At 56.6% G+C, this 18055-nt stretch overlaps 4 protein-coding genes across 8 annotated transcripts in view; 1 reads left to right on the forward strand and 3 right to left on the reverse strand.

Annotated features, from left to right (window-relative positions):
• The window catches only part of PSKH1 (protein serine kinase H1), a 28582-nt gene extending 22243 nt beyond the window's left edge, over positions 1-6339 (forward strand). For all 4 annotated transcript variants that reach the window (XM_072816043.1, XM_072816023.1, XM_072816035.1 and 1 more), the window contains one exon: positions 4063-6339. In XM_072816043.1, coding sequence (XP_072672144.1) covers positions 4063-4114 — 52 coding nt within the window. In that variant the 3' untranslated portion in view covers positions 4115-6339. The remainder of the gene's footprint in view (positions 1-4062) is intronic.
• Positions 6340-6531: 192 nt separating this feature from the next.
• Positions 6532-9770, reverse strand: CTRL (chymotrypsin like). The gene is made up of 7 exons (XM_072816097.1): positions 8527-9770; positions 7779-7882; positions 7603-7682; positions 7405-7486; positions 7056-7236; positions 6836-6969; positions 6532-6747 (listed from the first exon to the last, which is right to left on the reverse strand). The coding sequence occupies exons 1-7, from the start codon at positions 8588-8590 to the stop codon at positions 6586-6588; spliced, it is 807 nt and encodes a 268-aa protein (XP_072672198.1). The 5' UTR covers positions 8591-9770; the 3' UTR covers positions 6532-6585.
• Positions 9771-10433: 663 nt separating this feature from the next.
• On the reverse strand, positions 10434-12968 carry PSMB10 (proteasome 20S subunit beta 10). Its single transcript, XM_072816086.1, has 8 exons — positions 12771-12968; positions 12456-12543; positions 12276-12373; positions 12012-12152; positions 11673-11788; positions 11519-11577; positions 10727-10878; positions 10434-10604 (listed from the first exon to the last, which is right to left on the reverse strand). The coding sequence occupies exons 1-8, from the start codon at positions 12824-12826 to the stop codon at positions 10493-10495; spliced, it is 822 nt and encodes a 273-aa protein (XP_072672187.1). The 5' UTR covers positions 12827-12968; the 3' UTR covers positions 10434-10492.
• A 1725-nt stretch (positions 12969-14693) lies between these two features.
• Positions 14694-18036, reverse strand: LCAT (lecithin-cholesterol acyltransferase). 2 transcript variants are annotated; one of them, XM_072816010.1, is made up of 6 exons: positions 17733-18036; positions 16924-17080; positions 16731-16846; positions 16556-16651; positions 16237-16461; positions 14694-15289 (listed from the first exon to the last, which is right to left on the reverse strand). In XM_072816010.1, the coding sequence occupies exons 1-6, from the start codon at positions 17878-17880 to the stop codon at positions 14715-14717; spliced, it is 1317 nt and encodes a 438-aa protein (XP_072672111.1). In that variant the 5' UTR covers positions 17881-18036; the 3' UTR covers positions 14694-14714. The 2 variants fall into 2 exon arrangements, with proteins under 2 accessions (XP_072672111.1, XP_072672104.1); XM_072816003.1 differs by having other exon boundaries at positions 16924-17089; positions 17733-17965.
• Between the last annotated feature and the right edge of the window lie 19 nt (positions 18037-18055).

Consider the following 18055-nt stretch of genomic DNA (forward strand, 5'->3'; position numbering starts at 1 on the left):
CAGAGGGAAATATGAGTCTGGAGGCAAGGCAGACTGATAATTAACATTCCCTTCCACATGCTGTGCTCCATGTCAGCCCAGAAACAGGTGGAAGCCTCTGGGAGACTGGTCAGGTGGTACCTGGAGCCTGTTGCTTCTGTCAGCCACTTGTGCCTCACATGTGTCCCTGACTTGGCTCCAGGTTTACTGAGGTGAGAGTTCTGTTTACCCAGAGCCAGCAGCTAGAGCTATGGAAATGGAAAGGCATGACTGTTTATCATTCTTTGTCTCACCCAGAATGCTACCCAGCCAGTCAGTCATAGGCTGACAGACATACTCATGGGGCTCCAGAGGCCCAAGCGTGTTGGGGAGGCGGATGGGTTGGTCTGTGGGTGTTGAATATTTTCCTAGGAGGTACTAAATTGGACATGGCCCTGAGTGAGTGTGGAAAGCCTTTTCCTTGCTGAGTGCTGTTGGAGGACTTGGCGGGGCTTCCAGGGGCCACTGTTCGGAAGGCCGCCTGAGCCCCTTTCTCACTGTCAGTGGGCTAGGTTGAGGACACTTTCCTGGATTTGGCCCGCCTGACTTCCTGCTGCTCAGTGTGTGAGGGTTAGGCTGGGTGCCATTGGCCTAGCATGATTCTCAAGTCAGGATGGCTCAAGTCACGTTGGCTTGGGGGACCCACCTGGCCCAGCTGTTCACAGCTCTTCAAAAATGAGGAAGGCGAGGGCCTGCCGGAGAGGGCTGGCCTGGCCCTTAGATGAGTTCATCGGCGTTGTGCACACAGCTGTGTGTACACAGTAATCGGAGAGGCAGGCATCTCGGGGGGAGCAGGAGGCGCAAATCAGTCTGGCTCAGTTTGTCACTAACAGGCTGGCCGCTCGGGGAACAGCAGGGGTCGATGCCCGGTGTAAGCCTGTGCCACTCTGGAGATGGAAGTGCTTACGCCCCCAGGATGGGTCTGGTGAGAGGCCCGCCAAAGACCACAGTGGACTAGTCTGGAGCTGCAGGGGCCTTTGGGTGTGGATGTGAAGTGGGGAGGTACCTCTGATCCATCCGTGTTTAGGTTCCTGGCTTCTGAGTCCAGCTTTGCCACTCTTTCTATTCTGTGGTCTGCAGAGGAGTTACCCCTCCTCTATCTTGGCTGGACCAAGGGGTAAGCGCAGAATCCATGTGCCAGCTCTGTTTGGCTCGCCTGGCCTGCCAGTTCTGTCTTCAGGCTGTGCCATTGAGAGGCCAGAAGGACCTGCACTGTGTTTCCCAGTGACTTCCCTTTTTCTTTTTTTTTTTTTTTCTTTTTTTTTTTATGTTGACTCTTCTAATGATAGTTCTCTAATCCATCAACACAGTATGTCTCATGATATGATGTGAGTATGTGCTAAAGAGCATTTACAAAAAGTCTACAGCTAACATGATACTTTATGATGACAAACTGAATGTTTCCCTCTAAGGTCAAGAACAAAGGAAGGATATATACTCTCACCATTCTCATCCAACATAATACTGGAAGTTGTAGCCATTGTGTTAAGGAAAGCAAAAGAAATAAAAGGCCTACAGATTAGAAAGGAAGAAGTAAAACTGTCCCTATTTGCAGGTGACATGATGGTCTAAGTAGGAAATACAAGGGAATCTATTTTTGAAACTTCTATAACTAAAAAAAATAAAACTTCTATAACTAAAAGGTGGTTCAGCAAAGTCACAGGACACAAGATCAACACACAGAAATCAACTGCATTTCTATATACTAACAATGAACATGCAGAAAGTGAAATTAAAAACATGACACTATTGATAGTTATTCCCAAATGATGAAATGATTTTGTAATGCACTTAACAAAATTTGCACAGAATTTGTATGCTGAAAATAACAAAATGCTAATGAAACAAACTTTTAAGGCCTAAATAAATGGGGAGACATACTGTGCTCATGGAATAGAAGTTTCAATACAGTAAGAAGGTCGAGGAAGACACAAAGAGATGGAAAAATATTCCATGCTCATGGATTGGCAGAATTAATATTGTGAAAATGTCAATGTTACCCAGGGCAATATACACGTTTAATGCAATCCCTATCAAAATACCATGGACTTTCTTCAGAGTTAGAACAAATTATTTTAAGATTTGTGTGGAATCAGAAAAGACCCCGAATAGCCAGGGGAATTTTAAAAAAGAAAACCATATCTGGGGGCATCACAATGCCAGATTTCAGGTTGTACTACAAAGCTGTGGTCATCAAGACAGTGTGGTACTGGCACAAAAACAGACACATAGATCAATGGAACAGAATAGAGAATCCAGAAGTGGACCCTGAACTTTATGGGCAACTAATATTCGATAAAGGAGGAAAGACTATCCATTGGAAGAAAGACAGTCTCTTCAATAAATGGTGCTGGGAAAATTGGACATCCACATGCAGAAGAATGAAACTAGACCACTCTCTTTCACCATACACAAAGATAAACTCAAAATGGATGAAAGATCTAAATGTGAGACAAGATTCCATCAAAATCCTAGAGGAGAACACAGGCAACACCCTTTTTGAACTCGGCCATAGTAACTTCTTGCATGACTTCCCTTTCTCATGGAGCTCAGAAAAGCCAGTCAGGCAGCGTGAATATTCCTGTGCCCCAGCCTGCTTAGCTCCTAGGTTTTGCTGTGTCCATCAGTGGGCCCATCAGGCCTGCTTCTTTCCAGGTCTTCAGTGAGTGACAGGGGCTGCAGTACCTGTGGTTTAGACTGGCTGACCCCTCCTGGTGGCTTCTTATGTTCAGGTGGCAGCAGCAAGCTGCTTTCTCCAGTACTGAAGCTTTCTTGAACTGTGAGCCAAAACCTACTGTGGCACCCAGTCCGTTCACGCATATGTCAGCCTCACTACGGGAGCCCGAGCTGTGCAGGTCTGCAGGGAAACTAGGACCGGGCTCTGTATGGGGGAGCGCTGTCTGCGACTCTGTGCCCCCTCAGTGCTCTTAGCAAGGTGTTCTGGGCTTCCCTGACTGTGCGTGCATCCTGAGGGCCGTTATCTCCCCGGGAGTCACTGGAAGCAGGCCCGTTAGTGACGAGGTGGCTGTTTGGGAATGTGGCCTGTCATTTTCTACCAGTTCGGTTTAGTACAAGTTGGGATTTGCCTTTTGTAAAGCAGGTTAGGGTAGCAACTGCAAGTAGCCCCACCCCTTCTTCAGGATTCCAGAAGAGTGTTCTCCTTGCCCCCCCCCCCCCCCCATATAAGTGGGGAAGAGCCTTGGGGAAGAATTGGAGGTCAAGGAAGCTGAAGTGAGGGTAGCCATAGTCAGTGTTATATGGATCTGCTAGATAGGCATGCAGCAGCCCCAAATGTGGGCTCTGCGGCTTCCTGAACCCCCCTAGACAGTGAGTTCAGGGGTACCCCAGGGCGAAGAGCACTCTTAGGTGGAACAGGCGGACCTCACTGGTCAGAAAAAAGCGTGGGGGTCCCTTGACATCCCACCCGAACCTTCTGCAGCAGGCTCAGCAAAGGCCGTAGCTGCCCACCCCTTGAGGGGGTCAGAGCCCATGCCAGAGTGTCTCAGAAGATGCAGGGACTCAGGACCATCTGCCCTCCCTCCTCCGGGCTCCAGGGCCGCTGTGTGCCTGGCACCAGGCACGGGGGCTCACCCAGAGCACTATGATCTAATGGGAGCGAGCACTGAACCTGAGATCACTGAAATAACGCTTAGCTCTGGGGGCTAAGAGGAATTCTGAGGAAGCGTCCTTTACCCCGGGAACCTAAGGATTCAGCCAGGTGGGACTTCTTGACAGGGGCCACCTTCCTGAGCCAGGCTTTGAGTCCAGGTCTCCTTAGAAGTTTGCTGCTTGGGAAGAGGTACAGTCCTTGTGCTTTCAGATGGACTCCTTACTCAGAGAAGAGCCTCTGCTTCATGGCCTGGCCCAGCGCTGGGTGGGCGGGGGAGGCCCAGAAGACTGTACTTGGGAGGAGACGGGCATTGCTTTTCTCGAGGGGAGAGTGCAGGGATGCTGGACAGTTCTAAGTGCTGTGGTGGTGGCATCGTCAGCATGGGGAGAGCCGTGTTCAGTGCTCTCGTGCTAATGCTTGTCCTTGGCCTCTAGCCCTGGCCCAGTGTGTCCAACCTGGCCAAGGACTTCATTGACCGCCTGCTGACGGTGGACCCCGGCGCCCGTATGACTGCACTGCAGGCCCTGAGGCACCCATGGGTGGTGAGCATGGCAGCCTCTTCATCCATGAAGAATCTGCACCGCTCCATCTCCCAGAACCTCCTCAAACGTGCTTCCTCACGCTGTCAGAGCACCAAATCGGCCCAGTCCACGCGTTCCAGCCGCTCCACACGCTCCAACAAGTCGCGCCGTGTACGGGAGAGGGAACTGCGGGAGCTCAACCTGCGCTACCAGCAGCAGTACAATGGCTGAGCCACCTGGCTGCAGTGCAGACGTGCCACGGTCCCAGCTTGGCCATGCACTGCCGTGCCCTTTGGGCCCGACACCCTCTCTAGAGATAGGCCTGTATGGCCAGAGGCAGGTGACTGGCCCCAGCCCCTTCCCTGTGCCTTCAGCAGCCCCTATCCTCATCCTGGGCCTGAGTCTGGTGTGACAGAGTGAAGGGAGCCCAGGGGGCTGTGAGCCCTGTGAACTGGAAGCCTGGCCTGGCACCAGTGCTCCTGGGCAACTGCTCTGCTACAAGTTGGGGAAGGGGCAGGACCTGGCCTTCAGGCTCCCTCACCCCTTGACTCTTCCCCGAGACCAAGGGGGTATGTTGTGCCAGGCGGAGGGCGTCCTATGGTCCCAGGACTCTTTGGGACAGTTACTTCTGAAAGCCTCTTCACTGAATCTTCTCTGGCCTCCCCACATTCTGTTGCATCCTGATCTGTGCCCCAGTGAGAGGCCTAGGAAGCACAAAGCTTGTGCCTTGGCTGGACTCTCAGCCCCTGGCTAAGTCTACAGTCTCCCGCCTCTCACCCAAGGTCTTTGTCCCTTCATGGTGCCCCCAGGGACCCCTCCTAGCCCCAGGACTGGCTAGAACCTCTAGTGGTAGGGCCATGGCATGGTCCTTGGCCCTTCTGGACTATGTTGGCCATGTTAGTAGCAGGCTTGCTCCAGGCTCCAACCTCTCTCTCTGCAATGAGAGACCTCCTGCCCACCAGGCCGCTGTTTTGAGTGCCTTCTTTACAGAGCCCACTATCACCTCTCTCTCCCCCTTGGATGCCCATTCTATTCCCTAGGTGCCTCCTTCCCAACCGTGGGGGTTAAAGGGAACCCCACTGCTGCTACCTGGGGAATGGGGGCACCAGGGTCAAGGCAGAGGCCAGGGGCTTTCCAGGGAGACCCCCATTAAGATTCCAGTGTCAGCCCTGTCCGGTTCCACCCTTGGTACTGCCGGTTGCCCCTTCCCTTCAGGCGCTGCTGTTCCCTCCTCGCAGTGGCATGAAGGCGCCATCTAGTGTCTGACATGAGTTATGGGCAGCCTAGGACTGACCACTGTGCTCCTCCCTCATCCTCTAGAGAAAGTAGGAAGGAAGGACCTCCTGTATTTAGGAAAGGTCCCCAGGCTGCTCAGCCCTCCCCTTCTGCTGAGCTGCTGTGCAGCTCCAGTTGGAACTTAGCCATACTGTGTGACCTGCCTCTGAACCCTGAGTGCCTAGGGGCCCTGGCCTTCCCACAGCTGGCCTTGCCTGGTCCAGCCTGTCCCTGCTTCCTTTCACAGCATTACCCTTCCAGCTTGGGCTCTGCCGAATCTCAGGCTGGAGGGACCCCCTGCAGGAGGTGGGTGGAATTGGGTGGCTGCTTTCCCAGAGGCCTGAGCCAGACCATCCCCATGTCAGTCATGGCACCTCCCCCATCTCCCTCCACCAGGCTGGAACCCAAGTCCCCTTCCTCCACAGCTGCTTTTAGTGAATGGGAAGGATCTGGGGCCCAGCCTGGAGGGATTGGCCCTCACTGTTTCTCTCAGTGGGTAGCCTTGCTCCAGGCCCCCTTCTTTCTGCAAGTGCCACCTCCAGTGAGAAACAAAGCCAAAGAGACCGCTCTGGGCCAAGTTGACTGTGCCTTATACATCTCCCATCCCAAGTGCTCCTGGCACAAGGCAGCGGAGAGCCAAATCCTCAGAATTCCCCCCATTTCCCCAAGTGTCTCGGGGGCCTGAAGCCCTGGGCATTCATTTCCTCTCTTGTCCAAAATAGGCGTGGTCCTAAGGGTAGGACAGAGGACATTTGGAGACATGGGCCTTTGATAGGCCCACCTGGGCCTTTATACCATGGACCGTGGCTGGAGAATGTGCAGGTATTTATTTTGTGTACTCTGTTTGTAAATGTATCCTCTGTACTCAATAAACAGGCTGCCATCCCCAGGGAAGGCTGCTCATCCATTCTGACAGCCCAGACTCCATGCTGTGGACTGAGGGGTTGCCTAGGAAGAAGAAAGATGTGGGAGCCCGGGCTGGGCATGGCTACTCTGGGAAAATCTGACTCAATGCCTGCCATGCCAGAAGTCAAAGTCCCAAGTGGGGAGCAGGGCTCCTGAGAGCCTCTCCTTTCCCTTGAAAGGACAAACAAGAATACACAAGAGGACAGAGCATGGAGTCTTTATTGGATTGAGATGGGGAGAGGGCCTGTGGTCGGCTCAGTTGTAGGCTATGACCTGGCTGATCCAGGTGCTGAACTTACTAACCCGAGTGTATATGGCAGGCTGGCGCACATTGCAATTGGTGGTGCCCCAGGAGACAATGCCAATAAGCACCCATGTGTTCCCCTTCTGGCAGACAAGAGGGCCTCCAGAGTCTCCCTGCGGGAGGGAGAGGAGAAAAGTCAGCATGGTGATTAGGGGGTGCCACAGGGCAGTGGAGAGGGCAGGACAGGGTGCCGATGCTCACCTGGCATGAGGAGGCCCCTGAGCCACCTGCACAGATCATGGCATCAGTGATACGTGAACCCCAGTACTGCCTGCACTCATTCACGGTGACCAGAGGCAGAGCCACCTGCTGTAGACGTGCTGGGGTCACATTGCCTGTAGACCAGAAGGGGGTAGTTCGGCCCTGGATGACTTGTTCCCATCTTAGCCACATTACCCAGATCTCTGGCCCAAATTCCTACCCACGCCGCTGAGGCGTCCCCAGCCAGTGGTGGCACACTTGAGGCCTGCAGGCAGCTCCTCATCTGGGGAAGCCAGGCAGACTGGTGAGATGCGTTGAGTGTACCGGGCTGGGGAGGCGAGCTTCAGTAGCGTCAGGTCATTGTTTAAGGTGGTGGGGTTCCAGGAAGGGTACGTGATGGCCTGTGGAACCAGGAAGGGACCATATAGGATGGTGGTGGGCGAAGGCCCCGTAGGGTTGATGGTTGTTGAAGGGGCTAGCCTAGGGCATGCCCTGAATTCCTCATCCCCAGAGCCCACCCACCTGCCCTGTCCACTCTTCCTTTCCATGTCTGTAGCCCAGACACTCACCTTTGAGATGGACAGAACCTGCAAAGGCTCAGCATTGGATGATCGGTCGTACTCTCCCAGGACAACAACGTGACGGCCAGGGCTGCAGTCAGAGTGGGGTTGTGCAGCCACAGGGAGGGCAGAGTGACAAGAGGGGCATCCAGGGGAACGAGGTGGGGAGAAGTGGGCTGAGGGGGCGGGTAGAGTGGGAGTACTCACATGACATTGCAGTGGGCAGCAGTGACCACCCAGGACTGGCTGATGAGGGAACCACCACAGAAGTGGAAGCCACTTTTGTCCTGGGGTCAGTGGTCAGAAGTAGGGGTGGGCTCAGGCTAAACCTACATGAAGCACCTGGGACCCTGCCCCACCCTCAGGGTTCAGGGTGCACGTACCTGCAGGGACACCTGCCAGGGCCAGGAGCCGGGCACTGCATTCTCCCCGTTGACAATCCTCTGGCTGAAGCTCAGGACTGGCTTGATGGCAGGAATGCCGCAGCCTGGCCATTGGGCTGGTGAGGACCTGCTTTCTACACCCCCACCCACCTCTCCCCACCTCCTGGGTGCCCCTGGGCTCTGCCCCTCAGAGAGGTCCGAATCGAGAGGGCTTGTCACTACCCTTTCTCACCCTGAGCACCCCTAGGTATCTTGGTTTCCCATGTCCTTACCTGTGTCTAACTACCCCCCAAATTCTGTCCATTCTCTCACATCTCTCTCCACCCTTACGTCCCATTATTCTTCAACTTTACTCCTACCCTCCAACTCAGACCATTTTTCTCCCTGACCCCTGGGATAGTCTCCTTCCTGGCCTTGCCACCTGCTCCAGGCCTCAACAGCCAGAGGCTTCTCCCTAAACTACATGTCCAACCTCTACTTCTCAGCTTTCTCAACCATCCCTGGCTTCTAGCTCTGGCCTGATCTCCTGTCTCATTTGTGAAACCAGCCCCTGCCCACCTCTTGCACACACACACCCCCCACCGGGCCCCGGCCCTGGCATATCCTTTTTCCTGTACCCACTCTGTCCACCTGGTTCCTTCCAGCCAGCCCAGCCCCTGCCCTGAGCCCCTGGGCAGGAAGCCTGGGCTGGTTTGGGGAGCCAGGTTGCTTTAGGGCTGGTCATCAGGGCTAGTCCAGGCCCACTCACCCCAGGAGGAGCCGAGGAGGACCAGGCTAAGGGTCAGACTGAGCAGCAGCATTGTGGCAGGCATGAGGCTGAGAGCTGAGCCTGCTTTTATGGTTCTCTTTGTCCTTGGGCAAAAGTCCCAGGCCTGAGGCCTTGGTCAGGAGGAGGATCTCTAGGCCAAGGTCCTGGACCTAGGCCTGGGCTTTATCAGACAGAGCCCAGGTGTGAGGTTCTCATCTCCACTCCCCCAAAACCTGGTCTCTGATTGGCTCCTTGAACCACCTCACATCCCTAAGTATGTGCTAAGTAGCAAGGACTTGTGTGGACTGCCTGGTGGCTGGGATCAGGGAAGTGTCTCAGGGCTGGCTGGGGCACCAGACTCAGAGAAGCCTGCTCAGCGCCCAGGGGTGTTCCTGATGGGTGGAGGGAATGTCCAGCTGTGCCAGCTCTGCTGTGGAGGGCCAAGGCCATGCAGCCAGGACAGGGGTTCCAGCAGGTCACAAATCCTAACAGCATTTCAGTGATGTCTCACCAACCTGGAACAGGAGTCAGTTTTCCTAGAGAGATGGTATCTCTCCTACCAGCACATAGTGTGTCTGGACCCAAAATTTCATCTAGCTCTGAAGCCCACACTTATTGATGAGAGGACACCTGAGAGGGACCCTGAGAGGAGGGTAAGGTGTGAGCCCTTGGTGACTGGCTGACCCTGAATGGAGGTTATGGGTGCAAGGGTGACAGCCACCAAATCTCTGGCAGCTTCCAGGCCTTCGGGCTCCTGTGGGCAAGCTCTTGGTGTCCACAGCCCATCTGTTATAGAGTTCAAGGCTGAGCCTGCACTGAGGAAGAGAAGACAGCCCTGTGTGCAAAGCTGCAGTGGGTAAGTTGGCTGGGCTCCTAGGGGGTGTGGGGCACCAAGGGACTCCAAACTTCAAAAAATAAGATGAGTTAATGGTTGAACAGAGGGATGGAGGAATAGAAATGTGATCAAGCAAATATAACAATAATTGTAAAGTCAGTTGTGGGTATACATGTGTTCAATGCAGTTCTTTCAGCTTCTATGTTTAAAAATCATAATAAAATACTGGGTGTGAGGGGGCACAATCAGTGGCCCGGGGAAGTCCAGCTCAGAGGAGATGCTCCCCAGGGCTTGGGCAGATTCTAACAGTTCCGAGGCTCGGGTGGAAACAGCTGTTCTGAAGGCAGGATGCTCCTGCCTGCACATGGCACCTAGGCTGGCCCTCAGTGGGTGCCCAGCAAAGGTCTGCTGGATAAATGTGTCATGTCATCTCTCTCTGCATGAGCTCTAGGACTCCTGTCAGCCCAGCAAACTTAGGAGTCCCCCACCCCCCCCCCACCCCCGCCCGGTCACAGCTCAGCACGTTCAAATAGAAGGCCTGTTTGGTGTTAGCACCTCAGGGTGTGCCTGGTCAAGGGAGGGGTTCCACGGGTACAGGTGTTGCAGGGGGGAGGAGTGTTCTGTGAGAACTTGCCCTTGGAGTCAGGGAGCAGCTCCTTTACCAATACTCAAGGCTGACTCAGTGAGCTCCACGGGGCCGTCCTTGACCGAGGGGTGTGGGGTTTGCTGTGGGACGCTGATGAGCCAGGTAAAGACTCAAGGCGGGGGCAGTGCAGGGGGCCTTCTGGACTTCACAACATTCCCCGGTGGACTAGAGGGCAAGAGCAAGGCACTGGAGCAGCAGGGGACCTCTGCAGTGTGGAGTCGGCAGGGGGCTCCCCTCCTGTAGCTGCCGTGCTTGCTAGGGCTGGGGTTCCGGAGGAGTAGATGCCTGAGGTGATGGGTGAAGCCACCTGTTAGGCCAGGCACTGGAGCCACGGCAGGGAGTGGCACCTGCAGGTGTACATTAGCCAGAGTCCTGATGGCTGCTTGTCCCCTCTCCACCCAGGAACGACACAGCCATCTGCTTAGGTGTTTTTCTATTTTCTATGTTTATTCCTCCTTGTTCCAAGCCCTAAGCATCATCCCACTTCACTCCACCTCCATTGCCTGCACAGTTTCCTCCAGCAGCTCCAGGGTCAGTGGCTTCACTGTCTGGGACTGGACTGCTGTTGTCCCAGGGGCAAAGTAGTACTGGCTGGGTCTGGGAGAAGGGAAGGACAGCCTCTCAATTTGGGCCCATCATATAGTCCATCTTGCAGTCCCCCATTTGCCCTGCTACTGCCCCATCCTCCCCAGTGGTCTCCCCATTTCCCAAGTTCCCACCTTTCTGTGGGCTTTGTGGGGGAGCTTAATGTTCTCAGAAGTTTGGCGCCGGTCCCCGTTATCACACATGCATCCACACTGCCGCCGGAGCCGAGGTCACCCAGGATCCCAGCAGTGATGGCTTCCACTAGCAGCTCCTGCGCAGCCTCTAGCTGTGACGATACGTGTGGGGGAGACCTGCCGGACCCTGCTGGCGCCCTTCAGCCTACAGCCTACAGGTTTCTGCTCATCTCAAAGCCCAGACTATTTACCATTTGCTCCTACCCAGACCCCTATTCCCTATTCCCCCAGCCAGCCCAGACTCCCTTGCCCTGGCCTCTGCCTCGTTCTCTCCAGAGACTGTCTCACTGTCCCATGTTCACAAACTTCTCTTACACTTACGGTTCTGCTTCCAGGATTGTCCCCCCAACCAATGCGTCTCGGTCCCCAAACTACCAGCTCACTGCTCTTTCACTTCCGGGCCTTAGGCGCCTCTGAAGCAACACCTGTCATTCACTTCCATCCCACCTCAAACAGAATCGGGACTCCAGACCCCACTTGCCGTTCCCTCCTCCCTCAGCTTCACATGGTCCTGAGCTTTGACTTCTCCGGGCAGTTCAAACTCTGGCGCTGATGATCGTCTCCTGGAATAGCACTACTTCATTCTGATTCCACTGGCCCCTCGGCCTCCACTCAGTCGTCACCTCCTCCAAGAAGCCCTCCCTGACCTCTACTAGGATCCCTGTGTGTTACCCCAACTCCCGCGTGCGCTTCCCGTCAGTGAACACGTCGTGGGGGACAGGTGTTGCTCACCGTCATGTTCGGCTGGAACCGATCCTCCAGGACCGCCAGCGCGGCGTCCTGGCCGGAACCTGCGGGCAGGAGGGGCATCTGAGGTCGGTCGTGGCCACCCAGTCGCGGGACGAACGCGAGGCCAGGGCCGCAGGGAAAGGGGAGAAGCGCTCACCCAGGGCGGTGAAGGGCAGCCGGCTGTAGGAGCCGTGCGGGTGCACGCTGTAGAGCTGCGGTCCCGAGAAGTCTACGCCGCCCACCAGCAGCGACGCGCCCACGTGGCCCCGGTACCTGGGGGGAGTGGGCGTGGTCAGCCCCGCCTCCGGGCCCGGGCCCCGCCCCTTCCTGTGCTGGCGACCGGGGCAGCGCCGCTCCTTCCGGCCGCCCGGCTCCTCCTGGGGCGGCCCCTTCCGGTCCCGGCTCTGGCCGCCCCGCCCCCGCCCGGCCCAGCTCCCCTCAGTCCCGCCCCCCGGCCGCGCCCGTCCCCGGGGCCGCCTGAGCCCGGCCCCAGCACCGGAAGAGGGTCTGGCGCAGAAGGCGCGTGACCGTGGTCACGCGGGGCTCGCGGCCCGTGGACAGGGAGTGTAGCTCCATGTTGGACGCCGCCATCCGCGTGGTCATCTCGGCGTCCGCGGCTACTCCAGCCCCACAGCAGCTGAGAACGAGTGGAGGCTCGGTGTGGGTGGGGCCCGGAGAAGCAGGGGCCGGGGGCGGGGGGGCGGGGGGGCCGGCGGCAGGGTTGGTCTTGAGTAGGGGGTCGGGGTTGGGGATTTCTCACTAGATTTTGGGGGCGATGAAGTGGATCTTCTCGCAGTTCTTATCCATCACGACCGAGTCGTTAGTGGCCCGCGTATCCGCGCCCAGGATGACTCCATCCTGGTGGGAGAGGGTCGCTGGCCCAGTGGCTTTGGATCCCCCAGCAGCCCCTCCAAGCCCCCAGGCCCAAGTCCCTGCTCACTCGGAACACGAGGCCCGCGATGGTGGTTCCGGTCTTGTGTGCACGAGGGATCCGGAACCCCGGGAGGACGCGTTCTAAGGATGCGTTTCTGGAAACGGAGTGGAGTGGCCCAGGTTGGGGTTCTGGGGCCGCATCACATCCTCCAACTACGTCCCAGCCTCGCCCGCGTCTAGCGGCGGGAGCCTGGCAACCCAAGTCGCCCAGCACACCCTGCCGCCCCTCCGCCCCCACCGGGAATAAAGGCCCTGGAGTGTCGGTGCCCGAGGCCTTCGGGGAGAGCATAGCAGCTCAGCTCTAGACCATCACCCCCATCACCTCTGGCAGTTCTCGAAGGAGAAGCCCCGTTGGGGCTCTGACGCCAGCTTCAGCATCTCCAGGTGGGCAGGGTGGTCCAGGGGTTGGGGGTCTCTGTGCGACCAGCGGGGAGCAAGAAAGGCCCAAGCCGGGTCCTCTGTCCCGCACCCGCCTGGCTGGTCCGGGGCTTCCTGGTTTCGCTTTCACCTTTCCTGAGCTTGGCTGGCCCCTTTCTGCATCTTCTTTCACTTTCACCTTTGCCTCTGGTCCCAGGCAGCTTGTCAAAGGGGAGATGTCCTCGCTTGGCTTTCCATCCTGCTCCCTAGTCCTCAGTCTGTACAGAGGGACAGACAGCTCCATCTGGGTCAGGCCTGGGTCGGGGGATGTTAGCAGCTCCTCCGCCTTCCAGCCTGAGCCCTAGCTTTGAGGATCCCGATCCCAGCTCTGACTTCAAGTCCCTCAATCCTGAGGCTGTCACACTGGCCAGGTGTCTAGTCCTGGCCTCCCGACAGCATCAGGCATGGCTGCCTTTTGTCCTATGGCGCCCTTTCTCCCTCAGCTCTTTTGTTGCCTTTGCCTCCTCCCTGAAATCTGAAACACCAAGGCTCTATCCACCGTGGTGACACATGGTGACCTTCCGTGTCTCGGGTGCTATCTTCCCTCTCACAAGAGGGGTGCTGTGGGGCTGCCCATCTCGTGGCTTGGAGGCATGCTGGGCTCTACCCATGGCCAAGCCTTATTTCACCTCCCAAATGACCCTTTATCTATTGGCAGCTTTCTCCTAACTACCGCGTTAGTCTCCGCGAGCATCCTGTCCCCTCTGGATACCGCACTGCCTATCCTGGCTTCCCCAAGCTTCCCGCTCCTCAGTCCCTGCCTCGGGCTAGCTTTACCTTCCAGAGAAGGGTCTCCTAGATTGAAAATCTGGTTAACCCCCTCAGCAACTGCATTATTGTTCTTAGGTTCAAACCGAAGTTATAGGGGATCCCTGGGTGGCTCAGCGGTTTAGTGCCTGCCTTTGGTCCAGGGCGCAATCCTGGAGTCCTGGGATCGAGTCCCACGTCAGGCTCCCGGCATGGAACCTGCTTCTCCCTCCTCCTGTGTCTCTGCCTCTCTCTCTCTCTCTCTTTCTCTATGTCTATCATGAATAAATAAATAAATCTTAAAAAAAAAAAAAAAAACCCAAGTTATAGCGGCCCACATGACCTTTCTCATCCCGTCTGATCTCAGAATAGGCACCATCCCCTCTGGGCAGCCTTCCCTGACCCCCCAAGACTCAGCCCTTTGGTGCTCCCTAAACTTTTCTCTCAGACCACTTAGTTCCCTTAATTACACCATCATTAGAGAAATGATCTGATTAGGGGCTGTTTCTCCCTCAGATTCTAAAAACTCTTGTGCTTCTGATATCCACTTAGCCCTCAAAAGGCCCTGTCTAGGGGGGCTCCTGGGTGGCTCAGGTGAGCATCTGACTTGTGATTTTGGCTCATGGTTTGTGGGATCGAGCCCTGCGGTGGGCTCTGAGCTCAGTGGGGAGTCTGCTTGAGATCTTCTTTGCCCTCCACTGCCCCCTCATAAATAAACCTTAAAAAAAAAAAAAAAAAAAAAGACCCTGTCTAGAGGTGGAATCCACTTGCCCTTTTGAGAGTGGGCAGGACAGCTCACATCTTCCCTGCTCTGCACTTTGGCTCCAAATGCCTCCATCCCACAGCTGTTTGTGCAGCTACCTCTAGTCCCCCATCCCCCAAGCAGAGGCAGGCTACATCAACAGCTCAACCAGGAGAGTGGGAAGCTAGACATCTCAGGGTTCCCAGTTCAAGCCCAGGCTTCACCGAAGTCCATCCTGCCTTTATATTCCACAAAGCACCAGGCCTATGGCTACTGCTCAGTGAGGCCTGCTATATGGACTCTAGTGCCTCCTCCCCAACCCACAATACACATCAAGGCTTAGAGAGCAAAAGAAGATCTTTATTCAGGGGGCAGAGGCCCTGGGCTGGCAGCTGGGGGTACAGGGGTGTTATGTCGGTAGGTACCCAACAGGATGGCATTGATGTGCTCTAAAGTCTGGTTACTGAAGACCATGTTGAGGTGCTCTGTCCCATGCAGAGGCAGCAGGTGCACAGGCTGTGGCTGGCGGCTCTGCCAGCGGGCACAGAGCTCAGTACTGCGTGTGGCTACGGTGTCATCACCGTCCTCATAGAGCACCCCTACGGGGTCTGTGTAGGGAAAGCCATGATCAAAGATGTAAGTGCGGGGTGTGGGCAGGCCCACGCCATATAGACAGTACACTTCCACACCGGGTGCTGGGAGTCCTGCCAGTAGGTCACGTGACTGTAGCCACATGTACCAGCCTTCCTCAAAGTGCAAGTCTGCAAAGAAGCGCTGGAAGTCACGGCCTGTGTAGTTGAAGCTGGGCGTGGAAATGAACACATGGTCTTCGGGCCATGCCTCTCTGGAAGGAAACATCCAGGGGGAGGTCGTCGTTATACGCTGTTCCTCTCTCAGCTTGATGCTGGACATGATCGGGATGCCCTGGTTGTCACCTGTGAACAAGAGGCAGGGGGGTCAGGGAGCCAGGTCTGGCTGCCTCTGGCCCACAACATGCCTCCCACCCCAGTCTCAGCTGGATGCTCAAGCTTGCCCCTGCGCAATCCAAACACTGATTACAAGCCACAGACTCTGAGCAGGCCTGGCATTCAGTAGGTGTTCAATGTGTGCTTATTAAATGGGAAGCCCTGAGGGCATGTCTGTGGAGCAGAGCTAAAGAGCCTCTAGGGGCTGGTTTCCTGAAGATGGCTGTGTGTGTGTGTGTGTGTGTGTGTGTGTGTAGATGGTGCTGGTGGTTCTCCCTCAGCCAGGTGTCTGCTGGCCCCTGTGACCCAGAGCTATGTGACAGGGGTCAGAGCTGTGTCCTTGGGAAGGATGAAGGTAGACTGTGTCTGTGTTTGGCATTTATTGATGTAGTCTGATGAGTGTTTCCCTCAGGGACTGTACGCTCCTGGGAGGAAGGTGGAGTCTGGCTCTGCCCAGCCTACACTTAGTGCTCAACAGGTGGTAGCTGTGCCACTTCTCAGGGAAGGGCAAAGGGGCTTTTAGGATCTGGCCCTGGCTTGGGCACATCTGTCCTCCATAGGCAGATCCCTGGAAAACACCTAGAAGCTCCTGGAAGTAGATGGCAGCTAAAAGCTAAGTGGGCAGGCCCTGGGACCACAAGGAACAGACCTAGGCCCATGTGTCAGATTGCTTGGGTTCATTTCCTCTCTGTTTACTTTCCTTTTGTCACCAAAACAGATTTCTGGCAGGAGTCACCAGGTCGGGCCGGGCTTACGGCTCTCAGGGGCCAGTGACAGGGGCCATGCCTTAGGGATGGTAAATAATACCCTCAGCCTGGCACCGTAAGCAGAAGCAGGAGTGAGGACAGGCCCGTGGTCAGCTTCATTCCCCCAACCCCAGTCCTCTCATTGACATAGGTGGTCTGAGGCCCTCTCACCTGAGGCCAAGACCAGCATGGGCTTGATGGAACCCCCCCAGGGAGCCCCGAGAGAGATGAACCCATCGATGAAGTGGTCCTTCCAGGCCTGAGGCTGGCGCAGCAAGAAATAGAGCAAGTGTAGGCAACCGAGGCTGTGACCAATGAGGAAGACAGGCTTCCCATAGGCAGCGTGCATCTCCTCCACCAGCCCAGCGAGCTTCCGGTAGTATTCCTCCTGCTGGCCTGCAATGGGACAGGCAGGGTCAGGGTGGGGTCAGGGCCATGGTGGTCGGGGGCCCACCTGCCCTGCCCCAAGCCCACTCCCGCAGACACTCACTAGGCTCCAGCCGCCAGTCGTAGGGGGCGGCCCTCACCGTCTCGTCCCGCACGTACCCATTGTTGACCAGATTCTGCACCAGTGTGTGCATGTAACCTGTGGGAAGGCAGCGGCACGGGAGGCTCTGGGACACCAATGGCAGCTGGAGCCCCGCCCTTTCCCCCACTGAACTCACCTGCCAGCTTGTTGTTATCCAGGTACTCGACAGAGTAGGTCTTCCCAAAGCCAGGGACGCGGATCTCTACACCAGGGGCATTGGACACACGCCCAGAGCTGCGGTTGTAGACAACCCTGGGGGCAGGGGGCCATTCAGCCGGCCAGCAGCCCAGGGGCAGTGTGGGGGCCCAGGCAGAGGGGATGGCAGGTACCTGGTGTTATCGATCCAGCAGTCCACTCCAAGGGGTAGGAACATATTGAGATCCAGCCAGATGGTGAAGAATTCCTCTGTCTTGCGGTAGCACATCCAGTTCACCACATCTGGTTTATCCAGCTTGGCTTCCAGCTGATTCCCCAGGCAGCCAGGCACTGTGGGCACTAGCCTTCATTCTGAATTCCTTGGATTCCACCCCGCCCTCCGCTGCTCACTCCAGGCCCGGCTCCACCCCTTCATCTCCCACACCCTCCACCTCCAGGAACTAAGGACTTGGTCCTTTCCGATCACAACCCCGCACCCTCTCCCCCCAGCAGCCCAGAGCCCAGGTTCCCCTCAGGCAAGGAAGGTGCAGGGGCCAAGGCCACTGACCCCTGTCCCCAAAAGGCAAATATCTAGCCTGGCTCTCCAATTAATGCCGAAGTCCAAGGTGAGAACAAATAGGTATAGGGGAGTAGGGCCTGGGCCTAGGAGTAGGAGGCAGGCCTTGATGGGCCTCTTGTTTTGCTGGGCTGGGCTTATCCTTGCTGGGGTGGGGGCTGAGCGGCTGTAATGCCCTGGCTGAGCCCTCAGGCACACCCCCCCCAACTCCACCCGCCTGGGTAGAGGGCCCAGGCACGCCTGACCAGTGTAGTGGGGGAAGGGCTTCATTTCTCTGCAGGAGAAGCATTTGGACCCTCAAACACAGAAGCAGGTATCAGGGCGGATGCAGGGGCAGACGGGCCTTGGCAGGTCTGCTACCAGGGGGCTGGGACCCAGGCTCCCTGAGGTCTGGCCTGGCGCTTCAGGGGCCTGGCGGGGGCTTACCGAGGATGACGGGCCGTGTGTGGTTACTGAGCTCAGCCTTGGGCGTGGTGTGCGGGGGGAAGAGCACATTGAAAAGCCAGAAGGGGGTGGCAGGGGGGAGCAGCAGCAGCAGCAGCCCCCACTGCCATGGGGAGCCCGGCGGCCCCATTCCAGCCCTAGTGCCTATTGCCCAGTGAAGCAGTCCTGGGCTGGCCTTATCTAGAGTGGAGGTGGGAGGGGCTCTAAGGCCAGTGGGAGGGACACCCTGGCCAATGGGGGTGGCTAGAGATTGCTGCAAAGGGGCATAGCCTCAGGGAGCCAGCTCTGGGCCTGGTTTCAGTTCC

Source organism: Canis lupus, chromosome 3 (assembly GCF_048164855.1).
Source record: "Canis lupus baileyi chromosome 3, mCanLup2.hap1, whole genome shotgun sequence".
Classification (NCBI taxonomy): Eukaryota; Metazoa; Chordata; class Mammalia; order Carnivora; family Canidae; genus Canis; species Canis lupus.

What these genes read in the sequence shown, in the direction of transcription:
- LCAT (XM_072816003.1), bottom strand. Translation starts at nt 17,880, where the DNA reads ATGGGGCCGCCGGGCTCCCCATGGCAGTGGGGGCTGCTGCTGCTGCTG. An exon ending in GGATAACAACAAGCTGGCAG is followed by an intron (nt 16,652 to 16,730) that starts GTGAGTTCAGTG and finishes GCCTTCCCACAG; the next exon opens with GTTACATGCACACACTGGTG. An exon ending in CGACTGGCGGCTGGAGCCTA is followed by an intron (nt 16,462 to 16,555) that starts GTGAGTGTCTGC and finishes GTCCCATTGCAG; the next exon opens with GCCAGCAGGAGGAATACTAC.
- CTRL (XM_072816097.1), bottom strand. Translation starts at nt 8,590, where the DNA reads ATGCCTGCCACAATGCTGCTGCTCAGTCTGACCCTTAGCCTGGTCCTC. An exon ending in CCTGGCAGGTGTCCCTGCAG is followed by an intron (nt 7,683 to 7,778) that starts GTACGTGCACCC and finishes CACTGACCCCAG; the next exon opens with GACAAAAGTGGCTTCCACTT. An exon ending in AGGTTCTGTCCATCTCAAAG is followed by an intron (nt 7,237 to 7,404) that starts GTGAGTGTCTGG and finishes CTGGTTCCACAG; the next exon opens with GCCATCACGTACCCTTCCTG.
- PSMB10 (XM_072816086.1), bottom strand. Translation starts at nt 12,826, where the DNA reads ATGCTGAAGCTGGCGTCAGAGCCCCAACGGGGCTTCTCCTTCGAGAAC. An exon ending in GGTTCCAGCCGAACATGACG is followed by an intron (nt 10,879 to 11,518) that starts GTGAGCAACACC and finishes GTATCGTCACAG; the next exon opens with CTAGAGGCTGCGCAGGAGCT. An exon ending in CCCACAAAGCCCACAGAAAG is followed by an intron (nt 10,605 to 10,726) that starts GTGGGAACTTGG and finishes CCCTTCTCCCAG; the next exon opens with ACCCAGCCAGTACTACTTTG.